At 34.7% G+C, this 27,749-nt stretch overlaps 1 protein-coding gene across 11 annotated transcripts in view; it reads left to right on the top strand.

The window, feature by feature from the left end:
* SNTG1 (syntrophin gamma 1) overlaps positions 1 to 27,749 on the top strand; it is a 794,914-nt gene that overhangs the window by 540,235 nt on the left and 226,930 nt on the right. For 8 of the 11 annotated variants that reach the window (XR_011996669.1, XM_026011160.2, XM_072734765.1 and 5 more), the window contains 4 exons: positions 15,552 to 15,608; positions 26,620 to 26,677; positions 27,467 to 27,510; positions 27,604 to 27,645. Coding sequence is in view for 10 of the 11 variants with exons in the window: in XM_026011160.2 (XP_025866945.1) it covers positions 15,552 to 15,608; positions 26,620 to 26,677; positions 27,467 to 27,510; positions 27,604 to 27,645 (201 nt within the window). In the remaining variant the exon portion in view is untranslated. The remainder of the gene's footprint in view (positions 1 to 15,551; positions 15,609 to 26,619; positions 26,678 to 27,466; positions 27,511 to 27,603; positions 27,646 to 27,749) is intronic. The other 3 variants (XM_072734764.1, XM_072734763.1, XM_072734768.1) reach the window with 1 other exon arrangement.

Raw genomic sequence — 27,749 nt, 5'->3', positions numbered from 1 at the left:
ATAGCATTAGATGCATACATTAGAAAAGAAGAAAATCTCGAGTCAATAATAAAAGCTTTTGGGCAGCCCGGGTGGCTCAGCATTTTAGCACTGCCTTCAGCCCAGGGCCTGATCCTGGAGACCTGGGATCGAGTCCCACGTAGGCTCCCTGCATGGAGCCTACTTCTCCCTCTGCCTGTGTCTCTGCCTTTCTCTCTCTGTCTCTGTCTCTCATGAATAAATAAATAAAATCTTAAAATAATAATAATAATAATAATAATAATAATAAAAGCTTTCATGCAGAGGACCTAGAAAAACAAGTGCAAAATAATCAAAAAGCAAGTAGAATGAAGGAAATAGTAAAGGACAGAAATCAATGAAATAAAAACAGAAAAATTGAATAGAGGAAAAATCAAGAGAGGAAATAAATGTAACAAAAGCCTGGTTCTTAGAAAAGATCAATAAAATTGGCAAGTCCCCAGTGAGACTGATGAGGAAAATAGACTGAAGATACAGGTTTGGTTCCAGATCACCACAATAAAGTGAATATCACAGTAAAACTAGTCAAATAAATTTTTTGGTTTTTCACTTTGTATAGAAGCTAGGTTTACACTCTAGTGTAGTCTCTTAAATGTGCAATAGTATTCTCTTTTAAAAACCAATATACATACCACAGTTAAAAAATACTTCATTGCTTAAATATGCTAACCATCATTTGAACTTTCAACAAGTCATAATTTTTTGTTGATGGAAATCCTTGCCTTAATGTTGATGGCTGTTGACTGATTAGGATGGTGGTTGCCCACGGTTGGGTGGCCGCGGCATTTCTTTCAGACACCAATGAAGTTTGCTGCATCAACCGACTCTACCTTTCATGCATGAGTTCTCAATAGCATGTGATGTTATTTTATAGCATTTGCCCACAGTGGAATTTCTTTCAAAATGGGAGTCAATCTTCTCAACCCTGCCACTGCTTTATTAATAAGTTTATGTAATATTCTAAATCTTCTGTTGTCATTTCAACTATACCCACGGCATCTTCACTAGGAGTACATTCCATTTCAAGAAACCATTTTCTTTGTTCATCCATAAGAGGCAACTCTTCATCTCTTCAGGTTTTATCAGAAGATTGAAGCTATTCAGTAACATCTTAGGGCTCCACTTCTAATTCTAGTTCTCTTGCTATTTCCACCACATCTGCCATTACTCCCTCCAAGGAAGTCTCAAACCCTTCAAAGTCATCCATGAAGGTTGGAATCAACTTCTTTCAAACTCTTGTTAATGTTGATGTGTTTACCTCTTCCCACGAATCACGAATGTTCTTAGTGACATCTAGAATGGTTAATCCTTGCCAGAAGGCTTTCAATCTACTTTGCTCAGATCTATCATCAGGGGAGTCACCATCTATGGCAAATGCAGTCTTACAAAATGTATTTCTTTTCTTTTTAAAGATTTATTTATTCATGAGAGACACAGACTGAGAGAGAGAGAGGCAGAGATATAAGCAGAGGGAGAAGCAGGATCCTAACAGGGAGCCTCATGTAGGACTCGATCCTGTATCCTGGGATCACGACCTGAGCTGAAGGGAGGCACCCAACTGCTGAGCCACTCAGGTGTCCCACAAAATGTATTTCTAAAATAGTAAGTCTTAAAAGTCTAAACAACTCCTTGATCCATGGACTGCAGAATGGATGTTGTGTTAGCAGGCATAAAACAATATTAATCTCATTGTTTTCCATCAGAGTTCCTGGGTGACCAGATATTGTCATGAGCAGTAATATTTTGAAAAAAAAATTTTTTTTCTAAGCAATAGGTCTCAATAGTGGACTTAAAACATTCAACACACCATTTTGTAAGCAGATATACTATCATCCAGACTTTGATGTTCCATTTCTAGGACATAGATTAGATTTAGTATAATTTTGAAGGTCCCTGGGATTTTTGGAATGATACATGAGCATTGGCTTCAACTTAAAGTCACTGGCTACATTAGACTTAATAAGAGAGTCAGCTTGTCCTTTGAGGGTTTGACTCAGACATTGACACCTCCCCTCTAGCTATGAAAATCCTAGATGAAATCTTTTTCCAATATAAGGCAGTTCATCTATATCAAAAATCTGTTTTTTAGTGTAGCCACCTTGAAGCACGAACTTCATTACGTCTTCTGGATATGTTGTTGCATCTTTTACATCAGCCCTTTCTTCCTCATCTTGCATTTCTGTTATAGAGGTGGTTACTTTCCTCATTTCACATGAACCAGCCTCTGCTTCAGAGTTTTATTTCCACAGCTTCCTCACCTCTCTCAGCCTTCATAGAATTGAAGGGAGTTAAGGCCTTGCTCTAGATCAGCCTTTGGCTTAAGGGAATATTGTGGCTGATTTGATTTTCTATCCAGACCACTGATACTTTTTCCATATCAGGATAAGTTTGTTTCACTTTATTATCATTTGTGTGTTCATCGGAGCAATTCTTTTAATTTCCTTCAAGAACTTTTTCTTTATATCCACAACTTGGCTAACAGTTTGATGCAAGAGGCCTAACTTTTGGCCTATCTTGGCACTCAACATGACTTCCTCACTAAGATGACTCATTTCTGGCGTTTGATTTAAATTGAGAACTATGTAACTCTTCCTTTCACTTGAACAATGAAAAGGACATTGTAGAGTTAATTGGCTTAATTTCAATTTGATTTCAATATAGCTGTATCTAAGGGAAGAGAGAAGCCCAAGAGAGGGAGACAGATGGAGGAACAAATAGTTGGTAGAACAGTCAGAATGTATACAATATCTGTTGATTTAGTTTGCTGTTTTATATGGGCATGGTTTGTCATGTCCCAAAACAATTACAACAGTAACATCAAAGACTGTGATCACAGTTCACCATAGTAATAAGGAAAACGTTTGGGATCCCTGGGTGGCGCAGCGGTTTGGTGCCTGCCTTTGGCCCAGGGCGCGATCCTGGAGACCCGGGATCAAATCCCACGTCGGGCTCCCGGTGCATGGAGCCTGCTTCTCCCTCTGCCTGTGTCTCTGCCTCTCTCTCTCTCTCTGTGACTGTCATAAATAAATAAAAAAATTAAAGAAAATAAGGAAAACGTTTGAAATATTGTGAGTATTACCAAAATGTGACACAGAGACTTGAGTGAACAATGGTGCCTATAGACTTGCTTGATACAGGGTTGCCACAAAACTTTAACTTGTAAAAAAACACAGTATCTGAGAAGGGCAATAAAGTGAAGCACAATAAAACAAGGTGTGCCTATACTATGAACAACTCTACACACATAAGTTTAACAAATTAAATGAAGCTGGCTAATTCTTCAAATAACACAGCCTATATAAAATTGATTATTTGATAATTAAGGAAGTGGAATTTGAATTTGTAACGTAAGAACTCAAAAAAAAAAAAGTAATCTTAGGTCTCAGGTGGCTTTGTTGGAAAACTCCACGAAAGAATAATAAATAAAAATTCTATAAGATCTCTCTCCAGAAAAGAGAAGCAGAGATAATACATAACATCTCATTTTCTAAACTTACTATTCTGATACCAAAACCAGAGGCAGTACACAAATGAAGACTATGGATCGTTATCCCGCATGAATATAGACACAAAAATTCGTGGAATATTAACAAATAGAATTCAACAATCTATATAAAAGGAATTATATACAATAATCAAGTTGGTATATAGGGATATAAGATTGATTCAAAATCCAAAAACCAATCTCTGAACTCAGTTCCTGATAAAAACTCTCAGAAAACCAGGAATAGAGGATCTTCTGCAATTTTTCAAGAAAATATCTGCACAAATTTATAGTTAAAACACACTAAATACTGAAAGATTGAATACTTTCCCTCTAAATTTATGAATAAGGGAAAGATGTCTGCTCACACCACTGGTATTCTATGGAATATTTGAGGTTTTAGCCAGTGCAGGGAGGCACTAACAAAGGAATTAAAGGCATTCAGATCAGAAAGAAAGAAACTTGTCCCTCTTATACCAGGTAAATTTCATCATAGGGATTTTGTGTTGGCCTTTTGTGCCTGAAATACTTTTCATCTGGGTATCATCACTTATTATCTTCTTACCAAGACCACTTGTGCTCAAATGTCATCATCTCAAAGAGACCATTTTTTCCCCTTTTTATTAGTATGTAAGTTCTATCTCTCTGGCATTATTTTTCTGCAAAGCACGCATTGCCCTTAACCTGTCTCCCAGTTAGAATGTGAACACGTAACAGCAGGAATTTTTTATGTTTTGTTCTCTTTTTTCAGTTATAACAGATAAAATAGTGCCTGGTATGTAGTAGCCATTTATCAACTATTTGAAGTATTTAGCATTTCAAAAATAAAAATAAATAAGAAGCTCTTATCTCTCTTGGCTTTGAATTCTGTATTTAAGCTATATCAAATAATTATCCTTTCATTGTCCCGTTCCAAAAGTTTGACTCTCTTAATGTTTTTGCCTTTAACATTTCTATAAAAGTTTAATTTTTAAAAAGATTTGTATTTATTTGAGAGAGAGAGCAAAGAAGTGGGGTGAGGGGAGAAGGAGACTCCCTAGTGAGCTGGGAGCCTGTTTTGGGCCTTGATCCCAGCACCAGGAAATAATGATCTGAGCCAAAGGCAGGCTCTTAAATTACTGAGCCACCCAGGTGCCCCATCCTATAAAAGTTTTAATTGTAACGGAAGTTTATTTATTTTTCCCTTCCTCTTATGTGCTTGCAAAACTCTCCATCCAAAAGCCATGGCATAAAAATGCCATCTCACGGAGAAACATGGTGATTGCATGCACAAAGGCAGTACTTCCAGTTTGAATATGAAGAAAAGATGTCCTATGTGGAAATCAGTTAAGTAAAACTCAGTGAGTGAAGACTTTACTTTGAGCAAGTCTATAAATTACTTCTAAGACAGACAAAAAGCAGGTGAGAATGAAAAGAAATTCCGTCTGGAAGTTGACAACAATTTTGTGGGGTGAGAGACAGCTGACAACAGATTAGAGAACACTAAAATCTCAGTGCCTGACATGGGCCTGGAAGGGTTAATTAACACAGGCAATGTGAAGTAGTCAGACCCTAACTTCAAGCAACAAGAAGGTCAAGAATTTCATTTGGGGAGTATAAAAATTGGTGAACGGGAATAAAGGGAAAGGAGAGAAAATGAGTGAAAATATCAGTGAGGGTGACAAAACATGAGAGACTCCTAACTCTGGGAAATGAACAACGAACAGTGGAAAGGGAGGTGGGCAGGGGTTTGGGGTGACTGGGTGATGGGCACTGAGCGGGGGGCACTTGGAGGGATGAGCACTGGGTGTTATGCTAAATATTGGCAAATTGAACTCCAATTAAAAAAAAAAAAAAAAGAAGTTCAAGAATTTAAGGGCCAAGGTTCCTGTGAAGTCCTGGATTCAGGGAAGAGCTAAAGACAGAAACTGAAGGTCTGTGTGAGGCTTTGGAGAACTGAATCCCTTTCTTAGTTCACAGCTCCTCATTTCCCATTTGTCCCTAATGGTAAGTAAAGATGACATTTCCTTTTGGAGATGGTGAACCAGAAGCTCAACTGATATGCCGTGGTGGGACATTTCACTGAAAATGATGAGGGTAGAAACTGAGATGAATAGTGGAGTACCCCAGAGACCCTTTTTCACATCACTTCTTTCCCAGAACATACAGGGGGAGCAAGGTAAGTCATTGATTAGTTTGAACAATTGCAGCAGACTTGAGGCATAGGCAATTCGTAGTTGTTTGGTGCCTGGCCATGGGAGGTTAGTGAACGGAGTGGGAAAGCCCAGTCAGGGATGTGTTTGGATGTGGACTCCTTTTGCTATTCTGGAGGGGAACTGTCCAGCTCCTAGCCAGGGTCTCAAACTGGGTCAAGACCAGCAATTTAAAAAACAGTATTACAGGGTATTGTTTCTTCTAGGCTCTCTCAAAAAAAAGAATGAGATTACGTATATGTGTGTATGTGTGTGTGTATATAAACCAACCCACAATAAGAATCGCACTGAAAGCAAAAATCAAGATTAATAATGTTACTGTCAAAAAAAAATAATAATATTACTGTCATTTCCCTCTATATTAGCATGATGACAAAGGCAACTATTTCAACCATTATTTAATGATATTATAAAATTAAAAGCTAATTCCACTGACATAAAATATCACAAAAACATAATCATAATTATTATTAATATCAATATTTATGTGTATAAATCCCCTTTTTTGAAAACTAGACTATTGAAAATATAAAAGAAACATTGGTTATATAAATATTCAAAATATTTTCATATAATGATTCAAACATATTTTAGGACAAATAACTTACTCAAATGTTCTTTTAATAATCTGCCAAGAGGTTTTGTGGGGATGACATGGTTAAACACCATTTATTCGGTGATTAAAAGTGGGTGAATCTTTGTTTCACCGTGACCTTTTAAATATATATGTGCCTGAAGCAATTAGAAATCACATAGTAAATTTTTCAGTTAGGGGAAAAATAGATTAAACAAAAGGCAATGGCATGCTTAGTAGAGGATTTCTCAGAGCTATCATAATAACTGTTTGAAAACAGGAGACAGAATGGAGCAGGGGACAAGCACAAAGTTGTAGCTCACAGTGCCTAGATTTCAATTCAAGGATTCACCACCGATGATCTTGGTCAGGTTACTTGACATTATCGTACCTCTTTTTACATTATGGATTCTCATTACTAAGAACAAAACTATAAAAAAGATTTCAATTTTGTAGGTGGTGGGGAAAATGAAGGTGGAAAGGTGCTATTCCCAATTCTCTGCAGTGGTAATTTTAAAAAAATAAAGAGGAAATATTTAAATTTCAAACAACGTGCGTGTCTAACAATTAATTCGGATAGGAAGGACTTGCTACAAATTATATTTGCCAGCAGGCTTAGGGGAATGTAAGCCTCCTTTTTCTCTACCACTAGTATAGCAGGAGAATGATCCTCAGGGGCTGCCAAGGAATAAAACCAAAGGGAAGGAAGCAAGGTACTCGAAATGTCCTGTAAATGTGATCTCTAAAAGAAACCATAGAATTGAACATATTAAAATGTATTCTCCTTAACTGCTTAGATTTTGTTATCTAGGGATATGAGTTTAATGCCTAAGCCTCTCAGAAAGAATGCTATTTCTTCCTTAGAACAAAGGAGTTCCAAACTCTAATGTTATTCATTGAAAATAGAGTAAAGAAGATTGAAACACTTAGGAATAAATTTGTGAAAGTACAAAGTATATATTCTGTACACTAACAACAACAAACAAATAAATTAAAGAAGATCTAAATAAATGGAAAGACAATCTATTTTCATGGGCCCAAAGACTTAATGATATGTTAAGATACTAATGATTTCCATGTTGATTTATAGATCAATCTCCATCAAAAGTCAAGCTAACTTCTTTGCAAGAGTAGACAAACTAATGGTAAGATTTATATGAAAATGCAAGGGACTTAGAATAGCCAAAACAATTTTGAAAAAGAAAAAAAAGTTGAGACACTCGCACTGCCTGATGTGTGAGAAATGTAATCTAGACAGTGTGAGATATGTCCACATATGGCATATGGATAGTGATATAGTAATTGAAATAGAATTGAGAGTCCAGAAATAAACCTGCACATTTATAGTCAATTGATTTTCAAGGGTGACAAGACCAATGGAGGAAAATTTTCTCTTCAGCGAATGGTGCCAGACTAACGCAAAATAATGAATTTGAAAACTCACACCGTATACAAAAATTAACTCAAAACGGATCAAAAACCTAAACATAAGAGCTAAAAATATAAAACTCTTAGAAGACAACATAGGTGTAAGATATTGTGACGCATTCAAAGAGCTCAAGTAGACATTTCTCCAAAGAAGGTATATAAATGACCAAAAAGCAAATTAAGGGATGCTGGTCATTGTAAGCCCTCAAGGAAATATATATCAAAGTCACATGAGATACTTTGTAGTCCCTGGGATGGTCATAATCATAAAGATAGATAAGGACAAGTATTAGTGAAGATGTGGAGAAGTTGGAATTCTCAGACACTACTGGTGAGAATGTAAAATGGTATAGCTGCATTGGAAAACAGTCTGATAGTCCCCAATTTCACTCATTAGTAGAGCCTCAAGGGAAAAAAAAAACCCAGGTATGTACACATAAAATTTGCACACAAGTTTATAGCAGTATTATTTATAATAGCCAAACAGTGTAAATAACCTAAGTGTCCACCAGTGGAGAAATGGATTAATAAAATGAGACATAACCGTGCCATGGAATGTTATTTGACAAATTAAAAAATGAAATATTGATACATGCTACAGCATAGATGAACCTTGAAAATATCATTGTTCAAGCCAAACACGAAGGACCATATACTATGTGATACCATTTATGTGAAATGCTGCACAGTTGGCAAATCAAATAGATGGAAAGTAGATTGGTAGATGCTTAAGGCTAGGATGGGCTTTAAGGAATAAAGGACATGGGTTACATTTTGAAAAATGCAAATGTTTTAAAATCAATTATGGTGATGGATGTATAACTGTGAGTATAACAAAAGCCACTAAATTATATACTTTAAGTGGTTGGTTTTGTGCTATGTGAATGGTATCTCTGTAAAACTATGTTTAAAAGGATGAAAAATAATCTATATATTCACATATCTATCGATATTTCTGTATGTGAACATCTGTATCTACATTACACTAAGCATGAGTTCATACTCTTTTACTGCCTTTCATTATCCGATGGACTGTTTTAGGTTTCTTCTCTTGCTGTAAATCCCCACTCCAACCCTGAGAAACTTGTTTTTCCCACCCACCGTTCACTTTCTTGTTCAATTTCAAATATATGTACAGCAATATCAAAATTATAAACCGTATCTTCATGTGAAAGAACTTTATCAACTAGAATACAGTACCGTGTGCAGTTCCTTCTGCCTGTTGTCTTACAGACCCCATTCATTTCCAAAGTGACTTAGGTCAGCACCTTTCCTCCTATTCCTTTCAAGGAGATGGTAACAGACATTTGTAATGCAATGACATAGTTTTGTCACAGCTGCATTCCCTCTGGATTCTCTAACTTCCTAAATGACTCTTTTAAGTGTATATATATATATATATATGTGTGTGTGTGTGTGTGTGTATATATGTATACAGACACACACAATTTTATTTATTTTTAATGAATAAAATATAATATATAAAATATACAATTTTAATGAATAACATATAATGTATAAAATATACATGTATAAAATATACATATATGTATATAATGTATATATATATATATATACACATTCTTTGTTCTCTAAAGTTTTATGTGTTTTCACTAAAGCCAGCATGTACCCATTATTGTAATGTCAAAAAGGAATAGTTTCATTGCCCTGTAAATCCCCTGTGCGTCCTTTGTTCAACCCTTTTTCCCTCTCCCTGCATCCCTGACAACCACTCATCATTTCATTGACTCTATAGTTTTGTCTTTTCAGAGTGTCTTGTAAATGGAATCAGAGCAAGTATTCTTTTGAGACTGGTTTCTTTTACTTAGAATTTATATTTGAGGTTTCTCCATGACTTTTTGAAGCTAGACAGTATATCTTTCTACTAGTGAATAATACTTCCTTCTATAGATGTATCACAGTTTTGCTTTTTTTATCCATTCTATAGATGAAAAGCATCTTTAAGTTTTTGACAATTAGGAATAAAGCTACTATATATATTTTCATGCAGATTTTAGGGTAAACACAAATGTTAAAATTAGTTGGGTAATCTTTTCAGACTGTGTTGAACCTTGTGAGAAACTACCAAACTCTTTTTTGAATTCCCACCAGCAAGGAGGGAGAATTCTTATGATGATATATCCCACTTGATAGTATCAATGTTCTAGATTTTAATCATTCTAATAGATGTGCAATGTTATTTGTTTTAATCTGCAATTCCCTAATAACAAATGATGTTGAGCATCTTTTCATGTGCTTACTTGCCACCTGTTTATTATTTGATGAGGTGTTTGTTCAAATATTTTGGCAACTTTTTAATTGGATTGTTTATTTTCTTACTAAATGTTAAAGAGTTCTTCATGTATTTTGGAAACAATCTTTTATCACAATGCATGATTCAACTATTTTCTTTCAACCTGTGACTTTTCCTTCTTTTAACAGTATCTTGACAAAGTAGAATTTCTTAATTTTAAAATACTTTTACATCAAGGTGCTTTGCTTTTTTTTTTTTTTTTTATGGATCATGCTTTTGGTACTGTATTGAAGAGTGCATTGCCAAACCCAAAGTCCTAGAGATTTTCTCCTGTTTTCTTCTAGAAGATTTATAATAATTTTGTTTATGTTTAGATCTGGGATCCATTTAGTGCTAATTTTCATGAAAGGAATGACATCCATGTCTAGATTCCTTTTCTCTTTCTTTCTTTTTCTTTTTCTTTCTCTTTCTTTCTTTCTTTCTTTCTTTCTTTCTTTCTTTCTTTCTTTCTTTCTCTTTCTTTCTTCTTTCTTTCTTTCTTTCTTTCTTTCTTTCTTTCTTTCTTTCTTTCTTTCAAAATTATCCTTTCTTTTCACCATTAAATTACCTTTATTCCTTTGTCAAAGATTAGTTGACTGGATTTGTTTGTTTGCTTTTGTTTTGTTTGGGGGCATTCTGTTCTATTTCAATAATTTATATGTTTAGTCTTCAAAAATTTCACGCCGTCTTGATTACTGTGTCTTTATAGTAAGTCCTGAATCAAGCATCCTGAGTTCTTCAACTTTTTCTTCTACTTCAGTATGTGGTGGCTATTATGAGTCTTTGGCTTTCCATGTTAACCTTAGAAACCTTTTATTAATATTCACAAATAGCTGGCAGAGATTTTATTGGGACTGCATTGATTCTATAGATTTACCAGGAAAGAATTGACATCCTAAAAATATTGAGTCTTCTAGTCCATGAACATGAAATAACTTTCTTTGTTTTGGTCATCTTTGATTTCTTTCCCCAGAGTTTTGTAGTATTCCATATATAGGTCCTTACTTAGTTAGATTTATGCCAAGTATTTCCTTTTTAGTGAGCTATTATAAATAATATGATTTTCATTTCAAATTCTAATCCCTCATAGCTCTTGTGTAAGAAAGGAATTGACTTTTATATATTTTCTGTTCTCCTGTGACCTTGCCAGAATTGCTATTATTTCTTGGAGGGTTTTGTTGATTCTTTAGGATTTTCTACATAGACAATGCCTTTTACTTCATATTATTGCCTTATTACACTTTATTGCCTTATTACACTCGCTGAAACTCCAAGCACAATGTTATAGGCTTGATGAGAGGGGAGGATCCTTGCATTTTCCTCAGTTTTAGAGGGAAAACATTCAGTTTCTCACAATTCCCTCTCTTTTTATTACATTTTACCTCGATTTTCCAGTTTCTTTGTTTCTTTCATCTCAATTCTCCATCTCATCCCAGTCCTGTTGTTACAGAAAAGACAGTGGGAATCAGAGATAGTTTCATTTAAATCATAATTTGGATCTTGGTCAAGTTAATTTAATCCTTTGTATTTAGTTTTCTCATTCTAAAGTAGGAAAATATTGCCTATCTCAAGTGCTGTTATGATGATTACTTGAAAAAATACTTCCAAAAGACTTTTTTTTTTTTTTTCACGAATACCTAACTTTGAGATAGGTCCTATGCTAAATTCTTGGGATTTGACTGTGACACTGACTCAGCTCCCAGAAAAATTCATGAAAAAAAAAGTCAGGGTCACAGTGCATTTTAAAAATCATATGTGCTATGACACCTATCAGTTTACATAGTTGATTTTCAGAACCTGGAAGCTACCATCTTTAGTATTATTCCTTTTTGAAATTTAGTCACTCTTCCTGAACTGTCAAAAGAACTAATACATTTCCTGTCTCTTTTTTTACATATCTTCCTCGTTTCCATCCTCACATAATAGGTACAAATAATTCTCCATTTGATAATTTCTCTATTCTCTACATGGTTCTCACTTCATTCTCCTCTTTTCACCTACATATCTCAAACATTTCTCTTTTTTCTTTTTTTTTTAAGATTTTATTTATTCATTCATGAGACACAGACAGAGAGGCAGGGACATAGGCAGAGGAAAGAGCAGACTCCCTTCGTAGTGATGGATGCAGGACTGGATCCCAAGACCCTAGAATAATAACCTAAGCCAAAGGCAGATGCTCAGCCACTGAGCCACCCAGATGTCCTCACATCTCAAACATTTCTAAACTTGGGATATATAATGGCAACACTTTGTTTTTGGTAACATACACATTTTGGTTATAATTCCCACATAGTTCATACAGCATACATAGAGTGTTTCAAATATAATATTTCAGAGGGCAGGGGTGACAGTAAAAATAGATTTTTGCATAAAGCAAATTAAGCATTTTAAGTAAGTTTTTTGTCATAATATTAACACTGATTATTGAGGTATACTGCACAAAATTTAAAGTCCAATATTATTCTTGGGCTTTATGCCTTACATTTTATAAAGAATAGGAAGATTAAAGAAATTTTTTATATATATATGAGTATAGGGGCACCTGTTTTACTTTTGTGTTTTAAAGAATATAATCACCAATAATATATTGGTTTCCTGAAGGACAGTGCTTTGTTACTTAAGCAATGGACACCCAAGATATAACTAAATAAAACTTCAGATCAGCTTCCAAATATTCTCTGATTCTCAGGTGAGCAGCTAAAATAATTTATTATATTGCCTTTTAAAAACATTGTGTTGGAGGCAGGATGGAAGAACAAAATGTGGAGAGTTGGACAGGGATGGAGGCTATAGCTTACACGAACATACGATGGGGAGAATATTAGAAAGGTGCTATACTAGGAACAGTTGTTTGCCATTCTATACTTCCTGCAACCTGCAGTGACAAACTTAAAATTTTGGTTTTAAAACATGAAGTAATTTGTCTTGCTTGTTTCTCCTTACTTTCTTAATTAAGTAAGCTAATGAAGCAATAGCATATAGAGATATTGGCTGGGGTTTCCATGTGCATGAGCGTGTGCCTGTCTGTTTAAAATACATTAACATTTTCAGCAGTTACTGCTGACTCTTTAGTCTCTCCAAAGTCCTCTTTGCATGAGCAATTTTGTATTTGATTTGGAACATGTTCTAAATAGTCTCCACCAAGTGTTGGAAAGCAGCCTTGTAGAGAGGGAGTAAAGGCATTGCATAGACCTTTGATAACCCTGGCATGCCTGCTGTCCCTTCAGAGAAAAATGGTATGGTTTCAGCATACACTTGGCTGGTTCAAAGAATGTATTCACCAAGTTGTCCTTGTGACTAATGACTGCTGTGCAAAATGTTGTAGAAAATTTAGGTGATGTCATTTACTAATTAATGAAATACGTTCTTTGATAGATTGAATTCTTTACCTTGAGAAAATAAAGATGAATCCTTAAAGAATCAAGAATTTGTTCCTTATAGAAATGGAATCAAGAAAGTAACTACCATCTAAGAACCTATTTAGTTTGATAGGAAGTGTTCTGAAAGTGGTGTGCCTGTCTGTTTTATATGAGTAAGGGTAACCATTTAATTGGCCTGTCCTTGAGTTGAGTCTTCCAGTATTTGAGTTACTCTGTGATGTAACTACTGGAATAAAAAATAGATAAATATTAATCAGATATTTAAGTGACTATTAAGAATTTGTTTAGAATAACATATTGTGTGTATCTGTGTGTGTGTGTGTGTGTGTGTGTGTGAGAATATTCACTAAGTTTTTACTATATTCTAGGCTCCTTCACAAACATCAGTCCTCAAAACAAAGTTGTTTCTATGTATTATTTATCACCATTTTACAGAGTTGGCAAAGGAGATTCACAGGGCCTGAGTAATTTTCCAAACGTATTAAATTGTGAATATTTGAATCATTGACATATTCTTTGATTTCAGTTCCATTATTTGCAATGTACAGCTTTAATTAATCCTTTAATGAGAATTAATCAAAGATCCACTTCCCATATTTGTGACTCCACAAATGAGGAACAATATAATAGTTGTCTTAAGATTAAAAAAGTGGAGATGGTATTATTTAACATGAATAGTGTGTTTTATATTTCATGTTACTTTGCATAAATTGCAATACATCTATAAACTTAATTTGTCTAAGTAATTTATTGTTGGTTTGAAAACAAAATTAGATGACAGACTATAAGAGTAAAATCTGTAGTTTTAAAATAGGTCAAATTACTTAGGACATGATAAAAACAAGAAAATCTATATAGTTAAGTACTATTCATTTGCACTGATCGTTTTTTTTTTTTCTTAATAGGCACCAATCTCCAACCACAAAGGTTTATGTTTTAATTCAAAATAACAATTAATATACCTCAATTTCTGGTATAGTGATCTTGTTCTTTAAGTATTTTTTTTTGCTTTTATTTATGAAATTTAAAATTTGACCAAATGAAAGTACCTTGTAACTGTTAAAATGATGATTTTTTGTGGTATCTTAAAATATTTAGGAAGAGCCATCAGAAGCACATGTTTCCCAGATTTTTCCTTTGTCCTTTTAAAATAATATAATCTGTTCCACACATCCCTTCGAAAACCAGGGAGCAAAGAAAAGAATCTATAAGAAAGAGAGCAATAGTCAGACTTAAAGATTGGTAATTTAGTCAAATAAGTAGGGCTTTTGTGGGGACCAGATAACCAACATCTATCCTTGGTACAGCAGGAGATGGTGGGTGGTCTCAAATCATTATAGATGGAGGGGGTTCAAAACATGAGGAAGTTGTAAGTGTGGAGAAAGTTATAAATAAAAGCTTTCAACCTTTCAACACACTTCCAAAATATGCATTAGGTAGAGATGATTGCCCTAAAGAGAGTAATACTGATTTTTTTCTTTCTTTTTTTTTTTTTTAAATAAAGGATCTGTCCAAATGTCGATCTTTGTGACTTTTGTTTCATACACCAATGATTGTTTCCATTGTGGAAGGAAAAATAGAATTGATTTTGAAAATTGATGATTCCAGTGTCATTATTAGTTAGGTGTAGAATCCATTCTTTTTTCAAAAAGCAATCATTTTGAATCTGGCTTATCCACAGTTTTCAATCCTAGACACACACGAGAATGACTGATGTGCTGGGAATGGCAGCCTCCCAGCTCAGCTCTCAAATTTCCGCCAGCAAGATGACTCAATAGTGATGGTGATGACCTTGGTTGACAAAGATAATATTTACCATCAACATTGAGTTATTTTTATGTAACCCAAACTTGTCATTTCTTAGACAACAAGAATATATATATATGAAAATGAGAAGAGGCTTAAAAATTAAAATTCCAAAATATGTCCAAAGAGCATTGAAAGCAACCTAATTTGGGGGAATTCAGAAGTTTGATAACAGTACAGTCCCTTTTATCTTGACAAATAAAGTATCCTTTGCTTTGAGAATTACAAAATACTCTGTTTATTTCAAGAACCAGAACCAGTATGCTGTCACAAAATATTTCTTCTTTAAGGAACAAAAACAGAACCCAGAGGAGGAAAACGGTGTGTAAGTATAGTATTAGGAAATGCTAACCACTTTTAAAATCCTGTCTTTCAGGAAAGAACGGTGACCATTAGAAGACAGACTGTAGGAGGATTTGGATTAAGCATAAAGGTAGCCTGTCTTTCCAGTCTATCCTTAAAGGCCATGCTATATTGCCTGCATTTTTGTATATTTTGATTTTTTGCTGCTTAATAGTTAGATAAGAATGGCTATAGCAAACTCCTCAATATTTGGAGTGAGGTATACATTAGGTAGGTTCTCATATTTGGAATTTTACCTGGCTTTGAATATAGGTTAATAATTTTCTCCATCTGGTGTCATCTAAAATATCAGCTATAGTATTATAGTATGCATGTCTTCCTCTATCCAGCCAGAGTGGGAACTCCTGTCCCCTCAGTGAATGGAAAAGAACAAGCTTTACACTAATAATAGTTCAGTATTAAGTGGGTTTTATTCATCTTTTTCTTTTGTTTAGTTTTCCTTTTTTTTTTTTTTTTTTTTTTTTTTTTGGAAACCAGCCATGGCACAATGCCAAGTATATATGATAGACAGAATTTTAGCATCTGATTTATTTTAAAAATGACCATACTGGAAATGGTCACTTCCATTTATTATTAAATTTTAAAGACATTTTTCCCTGTATATGGTTGACTAGTAAAGATGTACCACACCTGCAAGTTATCATCACTGAAACAAAATAAATTTTAAAAGGATGAGAACTTATATAAATATTGGAAAAGTTAGCTCAATGTCTTTGAAACCCTTTAGAAACCTACATCTCTGCATAGGTAAATGAAATTTAACGTTATCTTGACCATTGGGTTAGGTATTTTGCCTGTGTATCATGAAAATCATACATCTCAGGTATATCATGAAATTATATCATGAAATTTAACACAGCTCAGTTTATATATGCTTGGAAAGTGGAACTCTAAATTTTGACTACCAGTTCTGGCTGACATTATGAAAATGACTCAGAAAAATATACCAGTGTGGAATAGCATTGTGTTGTTAAGTGATGAGAATATTACCACATGAAATGTTAGTTTTAAAACATATATTTAACTTTCCTTTATCTATCATCAGCTAAAACCAGGGAGATCTGTAGACCAAGTTATAGAATGTGGAAATGAGTTTTGTTTTTGCTCTGATATTTATTGGGACTGTTTGGAGGCTTTAAGGGTACCACGGAAGAGGGACATTTGGGTGGCTCAGCGGTTTAGCAGCTAATGTCACGCCCAGGGCCTGATCCTAGAGACCCAGATCGGGTCCCATATCAGGCTCCCTGCATGGAGCCTGCTTCTCCCTCCGCCTGTGTCTCTGCCTCTCTCTCTCTCTCTCTCTCTGTGTGTGTCTCTCATGAATAAACAAATAAAATCTTAAAAAAAAAAAAAAAAAGATACCATGGAAGATAGTAAAAAGTCCATAAGAGACAACAAACGCTAAGTGTGAATAAAACCCAATCTAGAGAGCTGGTTTCATTTGAGATAAGCACTTTCACCTATCAGACCTAATTCAATTTCTTTCTTTTTCTTTTTCTTTCTTTTTCTTTTTCTTTTTATTTCTTCTTTCTTTCTTTTTCTCTCTTGCTTTCTTTTTCTCTCTTGCTTTCTTTTTCTTTCTTTCTTCTCTCTTTCTTCTTTCTTTGTCTCTTACTTTTGTAAAGATTTATTTATTTATTTCAGACAGTGAATGAATGGTGGGGGGGGGGGAGAGAAGCAGACACTCCCACCCCACTAAGCAGGGAGCCCAACATGGGACTCCATTTACTACTACACATTTGGAGATCATGACCAGAGCCAAAACCAAGAGTCCATCACTTAACTAAGTCACACAAGCACCTTTGACTCTATTTCTGATGGTGGAGCTACATTAGTTTTGTGCAAAATGGAAATATTCTTTTCTATCTTTTCTATTTTCATTTATAATTTAAACTCAATAATCCAATATAATTTATTTTTACTAAGATGACACAATTTTAACCTAGACAGTTTTTAAAACATCAAGAATTTTGCCAAATGAATTATGTCTATTTAATATTATCATTACTCCAATCCAAACAAAACTCTTACACAAAAATAAATATTTTTTTATCAAATCACTGTGTAGTTTCCATTCATAATATTAAACATAAGAAGCAGTATTTGAATTGCAATCTGTGCCATGTATTAGGAATTCTGACCAAAAAAGGCAATTATTTTACAATTCTTATGACATACTAACCAGAAATACAAAAATTAATACTTTTACTTAGAATATTATCCAGTCATTTGAAAATTTTCCTTTTAGGGTTTTCCACTTTGCTTTTCTCAGTACTTATCTCTGATATTTGCTTTTTAATTTTTAAACTGTCTTTGATTCTGTTAATGTGTGTACATATATATGTCATGTTATATATATGTATCGTGTTATATGTATGTGTGTGTATATATATACTATATACATAGTGAACAGTTTAAGAAATTGTTTTAGCCTATGCAGAATTAATATTTTAATGTTGACTATTTATTTATTTTTCTTGTGTATTTATTTGTTTGTGTACTTATTGCTGGAACAATTTGTGACAATAATATAATTACTTACCTAAATATATAATCATATATCTTATCCTTATTTGCTTCAGTTAAGTAACCAGTGCTCACACACACTGGAGATTTTGCAGTGAGAATTATTGACTTAAACCTGGAATATCTCAACTGGAGATAACAGAAAGAAGAATGCATGTTGGACAATTAAAGAGGCATTAAACAATATAGTAAAACTCTTACAGGTGCTCCTGAATCTCATTGTACTAAGAACATATGGTCATGTTATTTCAATTTTACCTTCTAAAAAATTATTTGTAGAAACCCAATTAAAGGGTAACAAAATGTCTTTTTTTTTTTTTTTTTTTTTTTGGTCAGATAACACTAAAACACTCCAGCATGTGCTGTTACAAGTCAAAGCCAATTGGCCATGCCCTGTGCTCCTGACAAATCTTGGCTCACAGGCCTTTCAGGCCCCTGTCACCATCATGCATAGTGGCAACTCCTTGGTTTTCCCATGTGGTAGTCGGTGCTACAAAGTTGGTGAACAATGTCACAGAGAGGCTTCTTATATGACATGTAGTCTGATGATTGATGTATTAATGTGCCCCAGTGGCTGTGGACTGTGGGCAGTGTGACATCCCTGAAGCTACCAGTGTCCTTTAACCCTTGATGTCACGTGTCCATGTAAAGTGTTCTTGTTCCCCAACGCTCTCCAGGCAGAGTCCCCTATAAAGGTGGTGAAATAAAAGTGAGCCTTTACCTCCTTTTATTTTCTCTACCTTATTGTTGAGACAATGTTAAAAGTTCTGGGACAAAATTGTGTGTATTAGTCACAGGTGGCTTAGAGGTTGAGGTGGTCATATGTCTGAGGTAGTGCACATTAAGGAATGTATCCATCTCTAAATTTCCTGAAATTCTAAGGAAGAAGAGAAAAGCATAAATGTATTAGATTTAAATCTTTTAAAATATACTTTATGTCAATTTTAACTTTTCTTTTCAAACATTATTTCCCCTTTTATTATAGTTTTGTTTTTTTCATCTTAAGAAAATTTTTGGTTTGCGTTACTAGCACTTCTTATAAAGTCTGAGACTCTCTTTGAAAAGTCACAATTATTTTAAATCATATCCAAAGATACTAGACCCTCAATGTGGAACACAGTCACCCAAAAAAAGAGCTTTGGCATCAATTACATTGATATTTAATGTACAAATCAGATATATCTCCAGACATAAATTAATTTTTTAGATTCCTAAAATTCCATTTTTTCATGAGTGCTTTTTTAAAGATTTATTTATTTGTTTTAAAGAAAGAGAGAGAGCATGATTGGGGAGAGGGGCGGAGAGAGAGAGAGAAGCTCAAGCAGAGCCCCACCCTGGGCTTCATCTCCTCACCCTGAGATCATGACTGAGCAGAAACCAAGAGTCAGTCACTTAACCAACTAAGCCACCCAGGTGCCCAATAACAAAAGTGTTTTACTGTGAAAAAGTAGAGACCAAAATTATCTATATAACCATGTTAATTCTACATGACAGCAAAAAACCCCCACAGTGCAGAACCACGATCTGTGGGCACTTGACAGACCTGTGCTAAACATTTGTCTTCAGCTCCTAAAACTGAAAGAGATTCTTTTTAACCTTTGAGGAGTGTTCGCATCCTTGGGTCCTGGCTTGTTTCTGCTTTGTTGTCCATGTTACAGTTATTTTCTCACTGCAGAGTAAATCGAGTAGGAGCAAATTGGTAACTGAACCAGGGTGCAATGAGATGAAATTTGGAGCCATGGCATCTACACCTTTATAGCTGGCCCTGCCCTATGTTGTCTTAAATGGCATTTCTCTACAAGCCTCTACTCCAGAACCTCAAAATAGAAATGGTGCCCATACCTTCTGATCAGAAACTTAGTCATGAGCCACTGCTAGGGTTTTATGCATTGTGCTCATTCCTGAGCTGTCTTCCAGAAATCCTTGCTCATTCAAGCTATTTTTGCCGTTGTGTTATTTTTTTTTCATTGTGTTACTTTTTAGAACACTTATTGCATCTGCTATAACTTTGATCTTTTTTTTGGCACTTCTTTGCAATTCTCCCTGGCTTTTATAATTATTCAATCTTGCTCTATTTAAACATTCTTCAGAAGTCATTGTGTGTTTTTTCCCTTATATCACTTTTTGTTTTTAGCACTCAATAAAATGTCAACCTCTTCTTTATGTTTTTAAATTTTCAAAAGATCATTCTCCAAAAACTGAACAAAAGGATCACTAACCTTTTCACTTATAATCACATAATCTTCTCTGTCCCCAGACTGAAAGTGCTTCTTTTCATGAAAATTTCAAAAATTAAAGAAGTAAAAACAATGAATCCTCGAAGTAGTAATTAGTAAAACTTAGTTGTCAAGAGACCAAAAAGACAGTTTGCAAAGCAAGAGCAGTCAAACCAAAACATGGAACGAGGCTCAGGGTATATCGTTATAAAGCAATGTGTATAGTGGGAGGGTAGTGACTGTTTATTCCTCACAGGGATTGGCTATAATATCACAATTTTCTTAAATGATAAGGAATTTTTTAGTGGTTACCTCATATCAACCTTGGAAATAGTTCAAGTTTTTCTTATGATTTCTAGAGGCATAAACAAGAAATGACTTGGGTCAGGCTAGCCTTCCAAATAAGCTAACTGAAGCTTTGTTTGTATGACTCCGGTGGTTTTGTCTGATCAGAGAATTTTCAAGGCTGGTCTCCATTTGTGTTTGATTTTTACACCTTGACGGTCTCAGATTCATCAGGCCACCTAATGTATATTCTCACTGTTTCTACAGGACATTCCAATCTGCACCCTTGTCTAGTTTTCCAGAGTTCCTAAATTCCTATGGTCTTTTCTGTCCCAGCTTTTCAGTTCCTGCCCCCTTTCCCTCACACCTCACCAGCCTTCTGGCTTTCTGATAGAATCTTTCGTTCAAGTGCTTATCCCTCTTGTGTGCACTATCCTGATACTTAACTGTTTCAAAAAAATAAGTTAATGGTCTCCTACACCTACATTCCCCAATAATCACTGAAGTTTTGCATCATAGGTCCCAATATTCTTCTATTTTTGCCTCATTCTTATGAAAATCCACCATATGGATAATTACCTTAAAGTGAGTCACTATCTTATTTATCTTCCATATCTTTGAAAATACAATACTATACATTTGCATATTATTAAATCACACCTCTGGTCATTGTCAGTTAACAAATCACCTTTAGAGAAAGGGTGCCAATTATTATTACTGGAAAAGGTTCTATGGAGTTATTTTCCAACAGACAAGGCTATGTCATCTCTGTCCATTAAGGAAATATTTGTAATCAAAAGTGATTTTTTTAAAGATTTACTTTTATTTATTTATGATAGACATAGAGAGCGAGAGAGAGAGAGAGAGGCAGAGGGAGAAGCAGGTTCCATGCCAGGAGCCCAATGCAGGACTCGATTCCGGGACTCCAGGATCGCGCCCTGGGCCAAAGGCAGGCACAAAACCGCTGAGCCACCCAGGGATCCCCTCAAAAATGATTTTTTTTTTAAATTTTTATTTATGATAGTCATACAGAGAGAGAGAGGCAGAGACATAGGCAGAGGGAGAAGCAGGCTCCATGCACTGGGAGCCTGATGTGGGATTCGATCCCGGGTCTCCAGGATCGCACCCTGGGCCAAAGGCAGGCGCCAAACCGCTGCGCCACCCAGGGATCCCCAAAAATGATTTTTATATGAAAGCTTTAACTTTGCAGCAATCAAGAATGAAATTATAATTATTATTAAAACCTTATCACTTATAAACAATATCGCAAGTATATATTAATTAACTGCTCTTTAAGTGACAGATGCTAAATGCTTTATATTCAGTTACATTTGCCCTTTAGTATCCAGCAAAGTAGGTAACCATTGCTATCCCTCTAGAGACAGTGCAGTCAAGTATTAAGAAGTTGAGTAATTTACTCATTGCTGTACTTGGCAGAGCTGGGCCTAACCTCACATAAAGCAAATGATGTAGTCCTTACTCTTAATAGCTATGCTCTGTAGCTATAGAAACCAAACTAAATTATCTCTAAACTCTACACTTGGGAACACAAATAATGTTTCCTTTCTAAATTATCTACATTCTGGTTTATTCAAAACTAAACTAAATGGATCAGTAAGTCCAGGATCAAGTAAGCAATTTAATATGAAGGAGTTGGTATTGATTGTATCAAATTTACCAAATAAAAATGTATGTCTTCATAACAGCTATAATAAATTTCTATCTTTTAATTTATTAGTGGGTGATATAAGTATGCCCACATTTATATACATTTCTTCTCATTCTCTTCCTTGTTCTTTTCATTTGATTCTCATTCTTCTGTTTCCACCAGAGACAATATGGACACATACCATTACATTTCTGCCAAAATCAAACTAAGTGATATTAGCAGGTAGGCATGGCACTCAAATAGAGCATATTTTCCCATGTCCTTTCAGATCATATTATTTTAGGTGTTTCTTCCATGCTTGTTCATTAGGCTCTTGACCTTAATTACTGTGCTGTTATTATCTGTTTACAAATATTTTCCTTGTTCTAAATAGATATATAATGGTGGGGTCTATGTATCTTTTCCCCCCAGAGGCTAGAATATGATTGATTAATTGATTAACCAGAATAATGACAATATTGGATCCAAAATATTTATTCGGTTAAGACTTCCAATGCTCTAAAACCATTCTGGGTTGGATCTGGCAGAATTTTAGTTATACTGGTAAATTCTTTGTATAGAGGCCTACTCAAAATGTATTAGATGGGAAGTTATATCCTGGTTCCTGTAAGGCTAGTTTTAAACTTAATTTTGCATTGAATGGTAACTATTTTAATAATTTTTGGGATGCACCATAGAATATTGCCTCACTTTCCCTAGTCTTGATTTTATACTGGAACAACAAAGCTCAGTTAATTCATTTATTCTCTAAACCTGGAGCATAAGTCTGCACCCTGTCTGGTCTAAGGGTGAGTTGGGGCGAAGCCAGTAAAGGAAGGTCTGCCTCGACCTCCTGCTCTTTACAATCCAGTGGGAAAGTCGACATTGATCAAATTGTGATGTAAATAAATGTAAATAATAACCTGGATCCAGTGTTACAGAAGTGACTTATATCAAGTAAGGAGACACTGATGAATGGGGTCCTTTAGCTGAAATTCTGAGTTTGAGTAGGAGTTTACCAGGTTAACAGTAAAAGAAAAAAAAAAACAAAAACAAAAAACATCCAGGCAGAAGGAATAGTGTATAATGCTGCCCTGTGGTGCTCAGAGTGACAAGGTTCCTGGATGAAATGGAGAGAAGGCTGAAGTCACCAGACAGCCTGCTGAGGATTGGGGCTTTTTTCCACCTGTAATAGGAAGCCTATCACCTGTTTTAAGCAAGATGAGTTGCATTATGTGATTCTTGACTGGAGAACCTTACATTTCCCCATTTAGGCCCAGAACTAAATCTAATTAACTTTAGTAGAGCTGGACTGCTCTCACAATTCATCTAGTACATTAAGGTACTGTAAGTTTAAGTTCCAATTTTGTCTCCTGAAAAGTAATTTTCTGCAGTTAGTTTAGGAATTCTTTCAAAGCCCCTAATATCCGAATCAAAACAAAAACAAAAACAAAACGAAACAACAACAACAAAAAAAAAAAAAAACAAAATAAAAAAACCACCTTTGGACTCAAACCATTCAAATATCAGGAGAAATTTTACATACAAAAAAAAAAAAATGTTGAAAAAATAGGGGTTAGTTTTATCCTGTCCTTTAAACATAGTTCCAACACTCTGGTCTTGAGGGAGGAGTTACTGAGTTGGCCTTCAGAAATTGTTATTTCAACAGTGTTTTTCTCTAGACAGATCCCAGGGTGAGTTTTCCCGCTGTAGTACCATGGTAACTGGCATGAAAAGTCTGAGCACTAAGAAAATCTTTGGATGAGTAGTTAAAGGAGAGAAAACTGTGAAAAGTGAAAACAGCTGATGACAGCTGTACAGACAAGAGTGACATAAACAATGCCACTTTCTGTCCCAAAATATCTGAACCATATAATATCTGGATGAATTTGTTTCTTCCTTTTATGCCACCTAAAACTTCATTGGTGGATGATTCATCTCAGTTAACTAGTTCTTTCTTCTAAGAAATGGAGATGTATTCCTAAAATCCTTTTCAATTTCCAAATATCTCTAGAAACTAACTGTAACCATGGGCATTTAATTTCACTATACATTCTTAGCTTCTACTTAAAATTGTTTTGCAATTTTTTTTAAGATTTTATTTATTTATTTGAAAGAGAGAGAGAGCATGAGCAGAGAGAGGGGCAGAGGGAGAGGAAGAGGGAGAGGGAGAAACAAGCTCCCTGCTGAGCAGGGAGCCCAATGTGAGGCTTCATCCCAGGACCCTGAGATCATGACCTGAGCCAAAGGCAGATACTTAACTGACTGAGCCACCCAGGTACCCCTCATTCTGCAATGTGTTTTAAAGAATGGGGCTATCTTAGGCCTGAGAAAGCTTTTGACTTCATTTATTCTATTCACTCATTCATCAACAAACATTTCAAATATAAAAAAAGAAACACATTATTCCATTCACTGAGTTTACACCAACATATGAAACAAACTACCGAAAAACTTTAATGCGGTATTGGGACTTGCATTCTAGATACGAGTGGTGGAAGGAGAATGAAAGCAAATAATAAATATAAGAAATGAGTAGAGATAAGAGTAGATTGGCAGCTGATGAGTATAATGGTAAAGAAAGAATAGAACAGAAAAAGAGAATTGGGAACTTAAAACTCTAAGTAGTAAATATTAAGTCTTAGAATGGATTAGTGCTAAGATTATTTACTACCCTAATGCCATATTATTTTATTCAGAAATCTTAATCAGCAGACTATTTAGAATAATAGCTGACTTGTGTCTATTGTGTGCTAAAAAAGCACTCATTTCAATGATCCTATCAGTCACAAATTACTATCTTTTGATGAGATGAGAAGTCATTTTAGAATTTGTGCTTGCTATGAACATGCTGACCGAAAGGCAAAGCAGAATTAGAAGCCATGTGGCTAAGGCCAGAGACCACAGAGCTAGTGAGGGTAGGTGGATGAATATTTTGTTGGTAGCAGTGTGTTTGAATTTCAATCTAAGATAGTTTTCAATATTTTATTTATCATGTCTCTAATATTCTAGAAGTGCAAAGGACTATTTGCCAAGAAAAATTTGAATATTACTACTTTTCTCAAAAACTATTGATCACCTTATATTTAAATATAGTGACAATTCACTGTTAAAAATTGATATTCATGGAAAAAATACAGTTCTAAAATAACTTTTGTTATGAAGATAGAAAAACCCAGTGGAATATTAGATTGTCTTTTCAACTGTCCTATGTTAATAGTGCTATACTTCTTTTGTGCATGACATTTTATTCTTTTTATTTTTATTTTTAATAATTTTTGAAAGATTTTATTCATGTGAGGGAAAGAGTGAGAAAGAGAGAGTGAAGATCATGGAGCGAGGGGTGCAGAGGAACAGGGAGAAGCAGACTCCCCCCTGAGCAGGGAGCCAAATGCAGAGCTCCATTACAGGATCCCAGGATCCTGACTTCAGCTAAAGGTAAACACAACAGACTGAGCCACCCAGGCACCCAGATGTTTTATTCTTTAATGCATTTATTTGATTTTTCAATTATTGTTTTCTCAAACCTCTCAACTCTGCAATATCAAAAGATAATTTTTATGCACTTATTTCAGCGATTTATTTTATTTCCTTCCATATGTTTCCCTTACTTTTCATTTTTTCATATCTCATTTGGTCAATTAGATTAAGAATTACTACAATGTTTTTGTCAGTTTATTTTATTCTGTTGATTATGTTGTATGTGCTTTCATACAAAGGAATCTAATTTTAATTAAAGATTTGTGGATGATTCCTTTTCCATCATGCACATGCACACTCTGATTTTTTTGTGCAAGTAAAGTTCACTTAGCATATCAAAGGGTCTGTGCTTGGTCACCACCATAGAACAACTTAGCTAGTTAATGGAAATACATAATTATCTGGTATTTGGAACTCTAAATAAGAATTTCTACAATGGACAGCATGCTACACATTGAAAAGAATGCCTATTTAAGGTATTTCCAATCTTTATATGAAAACAAAAACTCTCAAAATCAACTGTTATTAATTACTAGATACACAGTGAAATTCTAAACTGGTAGATACTTTTTTTTTTTTTTTTTTAATTCATGAAAGACACAGAGAGATAGAGAGAGAGAGGCAGAGACACAGGCAGAGGGAGAAGCAGGCTCCATGCAGGGAGCCTGATGCGAGACTCAATCCTGGGACTCCAGGATCATGCCCTGGGCTGAAGGCAGATGCTAAACCACTGAGCCACCCAAGGATCCCTGGTAGATAAGTTTTTTGGGAGCCCTATCTGCTGAGTGGAGAAATCCCATGAGTTTATTTAAATTCTAGCTGGTGTCCATTAACATGTTATTCATGGCATATATTGTTTCCTAATTAAAAGCTGTATTTTTATTTTTTGCAATTAAAAAGCACAATATATGATTTTCTCTTTTTAGGGGGGAGCAGAACATAATATTCCAGTTGTCATTTCAAAAATCTCCAAGGAGCAAAGAGGTAAAGTGTTAAGAGAATTACATGGTAACTATTCCTTTGTAAGCCGTTCTTACTGGAGAATTGGTCAATAAGAATTAGTATGTGATTGACCAGCTCCAGGATCCCCATGACCAGAGAGTAAGTGGCCAAGTCAGATTGCTGAGTCCGTCCATTTATTACTCCAGAGAAACGTTTCTCTCACAGGAAAGCATAGATGAAAGATGAGAGCATGTGACTATGTATAAATTAGGGACTGCATAGCTAATTAATTGTTTCATTAAACAAGCAAACATATAGACAAATTTAATGATAACAAATAAGGCAGTTCCTGAAACACACATTTTTTTTCATTTCTTATATGCAGTTTAACTTAATCTGCCATGATATTTCATCCAAAGATGTAAAACAACTGTTTCAATGACTGAAATCAGTAAGATAATCTAATGTTTAAAAAGAAGCTCAGAGTTGATCTCATAGCTGATGGATTAATGTCTGGATAGAAACTTTCTCACAGATACTTTAATATTATAAGTACATGAGAAACTTTTGTCGTCCATCAAGAAGAGTAACAACTTTTGGGCAACTAAGATTTGAAGTGATATGATTAAATGGAAATAGGTGTTCCAATATTTGGGCAGAATCATACAATTGCTTTTGCATTCCTATTACTTGTGGATCTTTTAAGATGCTATCTGTATAAAACATTTAATATTTCCCTTGTATCAATTTTTATTTTACCTAATTATAAAACCCTTTCATCTGTATGAAGAAAATAGTCAATGCATAATCATTGCCTTTCTTCCTTCACAGCGGAACTTTCAGGACTGCTTTTTATAGGAGACGCAATTCTACAGGTATACATTTTACTCTTATTTTCTATGTGCAACCAAAACATAAATTCAATTCACAGTATGCCACATGAAACCATAATTTTCTTTTCACTGCAGATAAATGGAATCAATGTGAGAAAATGCAGACATGAAGAAGTGGTGAGTTTTCTTTGCTTTTTCTTAATATCATTATTTTCCCCATGGGCAAATAGGGATCTACTGCGTTGCTAAACACTGTTCAACTTACTCCTTAGGTAGACGTG

The sequence above is a fragment of the Vulpes vulpes genome, chromosome 13 (assembly GCF_048418805.1).
Source record: "Vulpes vulpes isolate BD-2025 chromosome 13, VulVul3, whole genome shotgun sequence".
Lineage (NCBI taxonomy): Eukaryota > Metazoa > Chordata > Mammalia > Carnivora > Canidae > Vulpes > Vulpes vulpes.
This window is presented reverse-complemented; position numbering and strand designations above follow the sequence as displayed.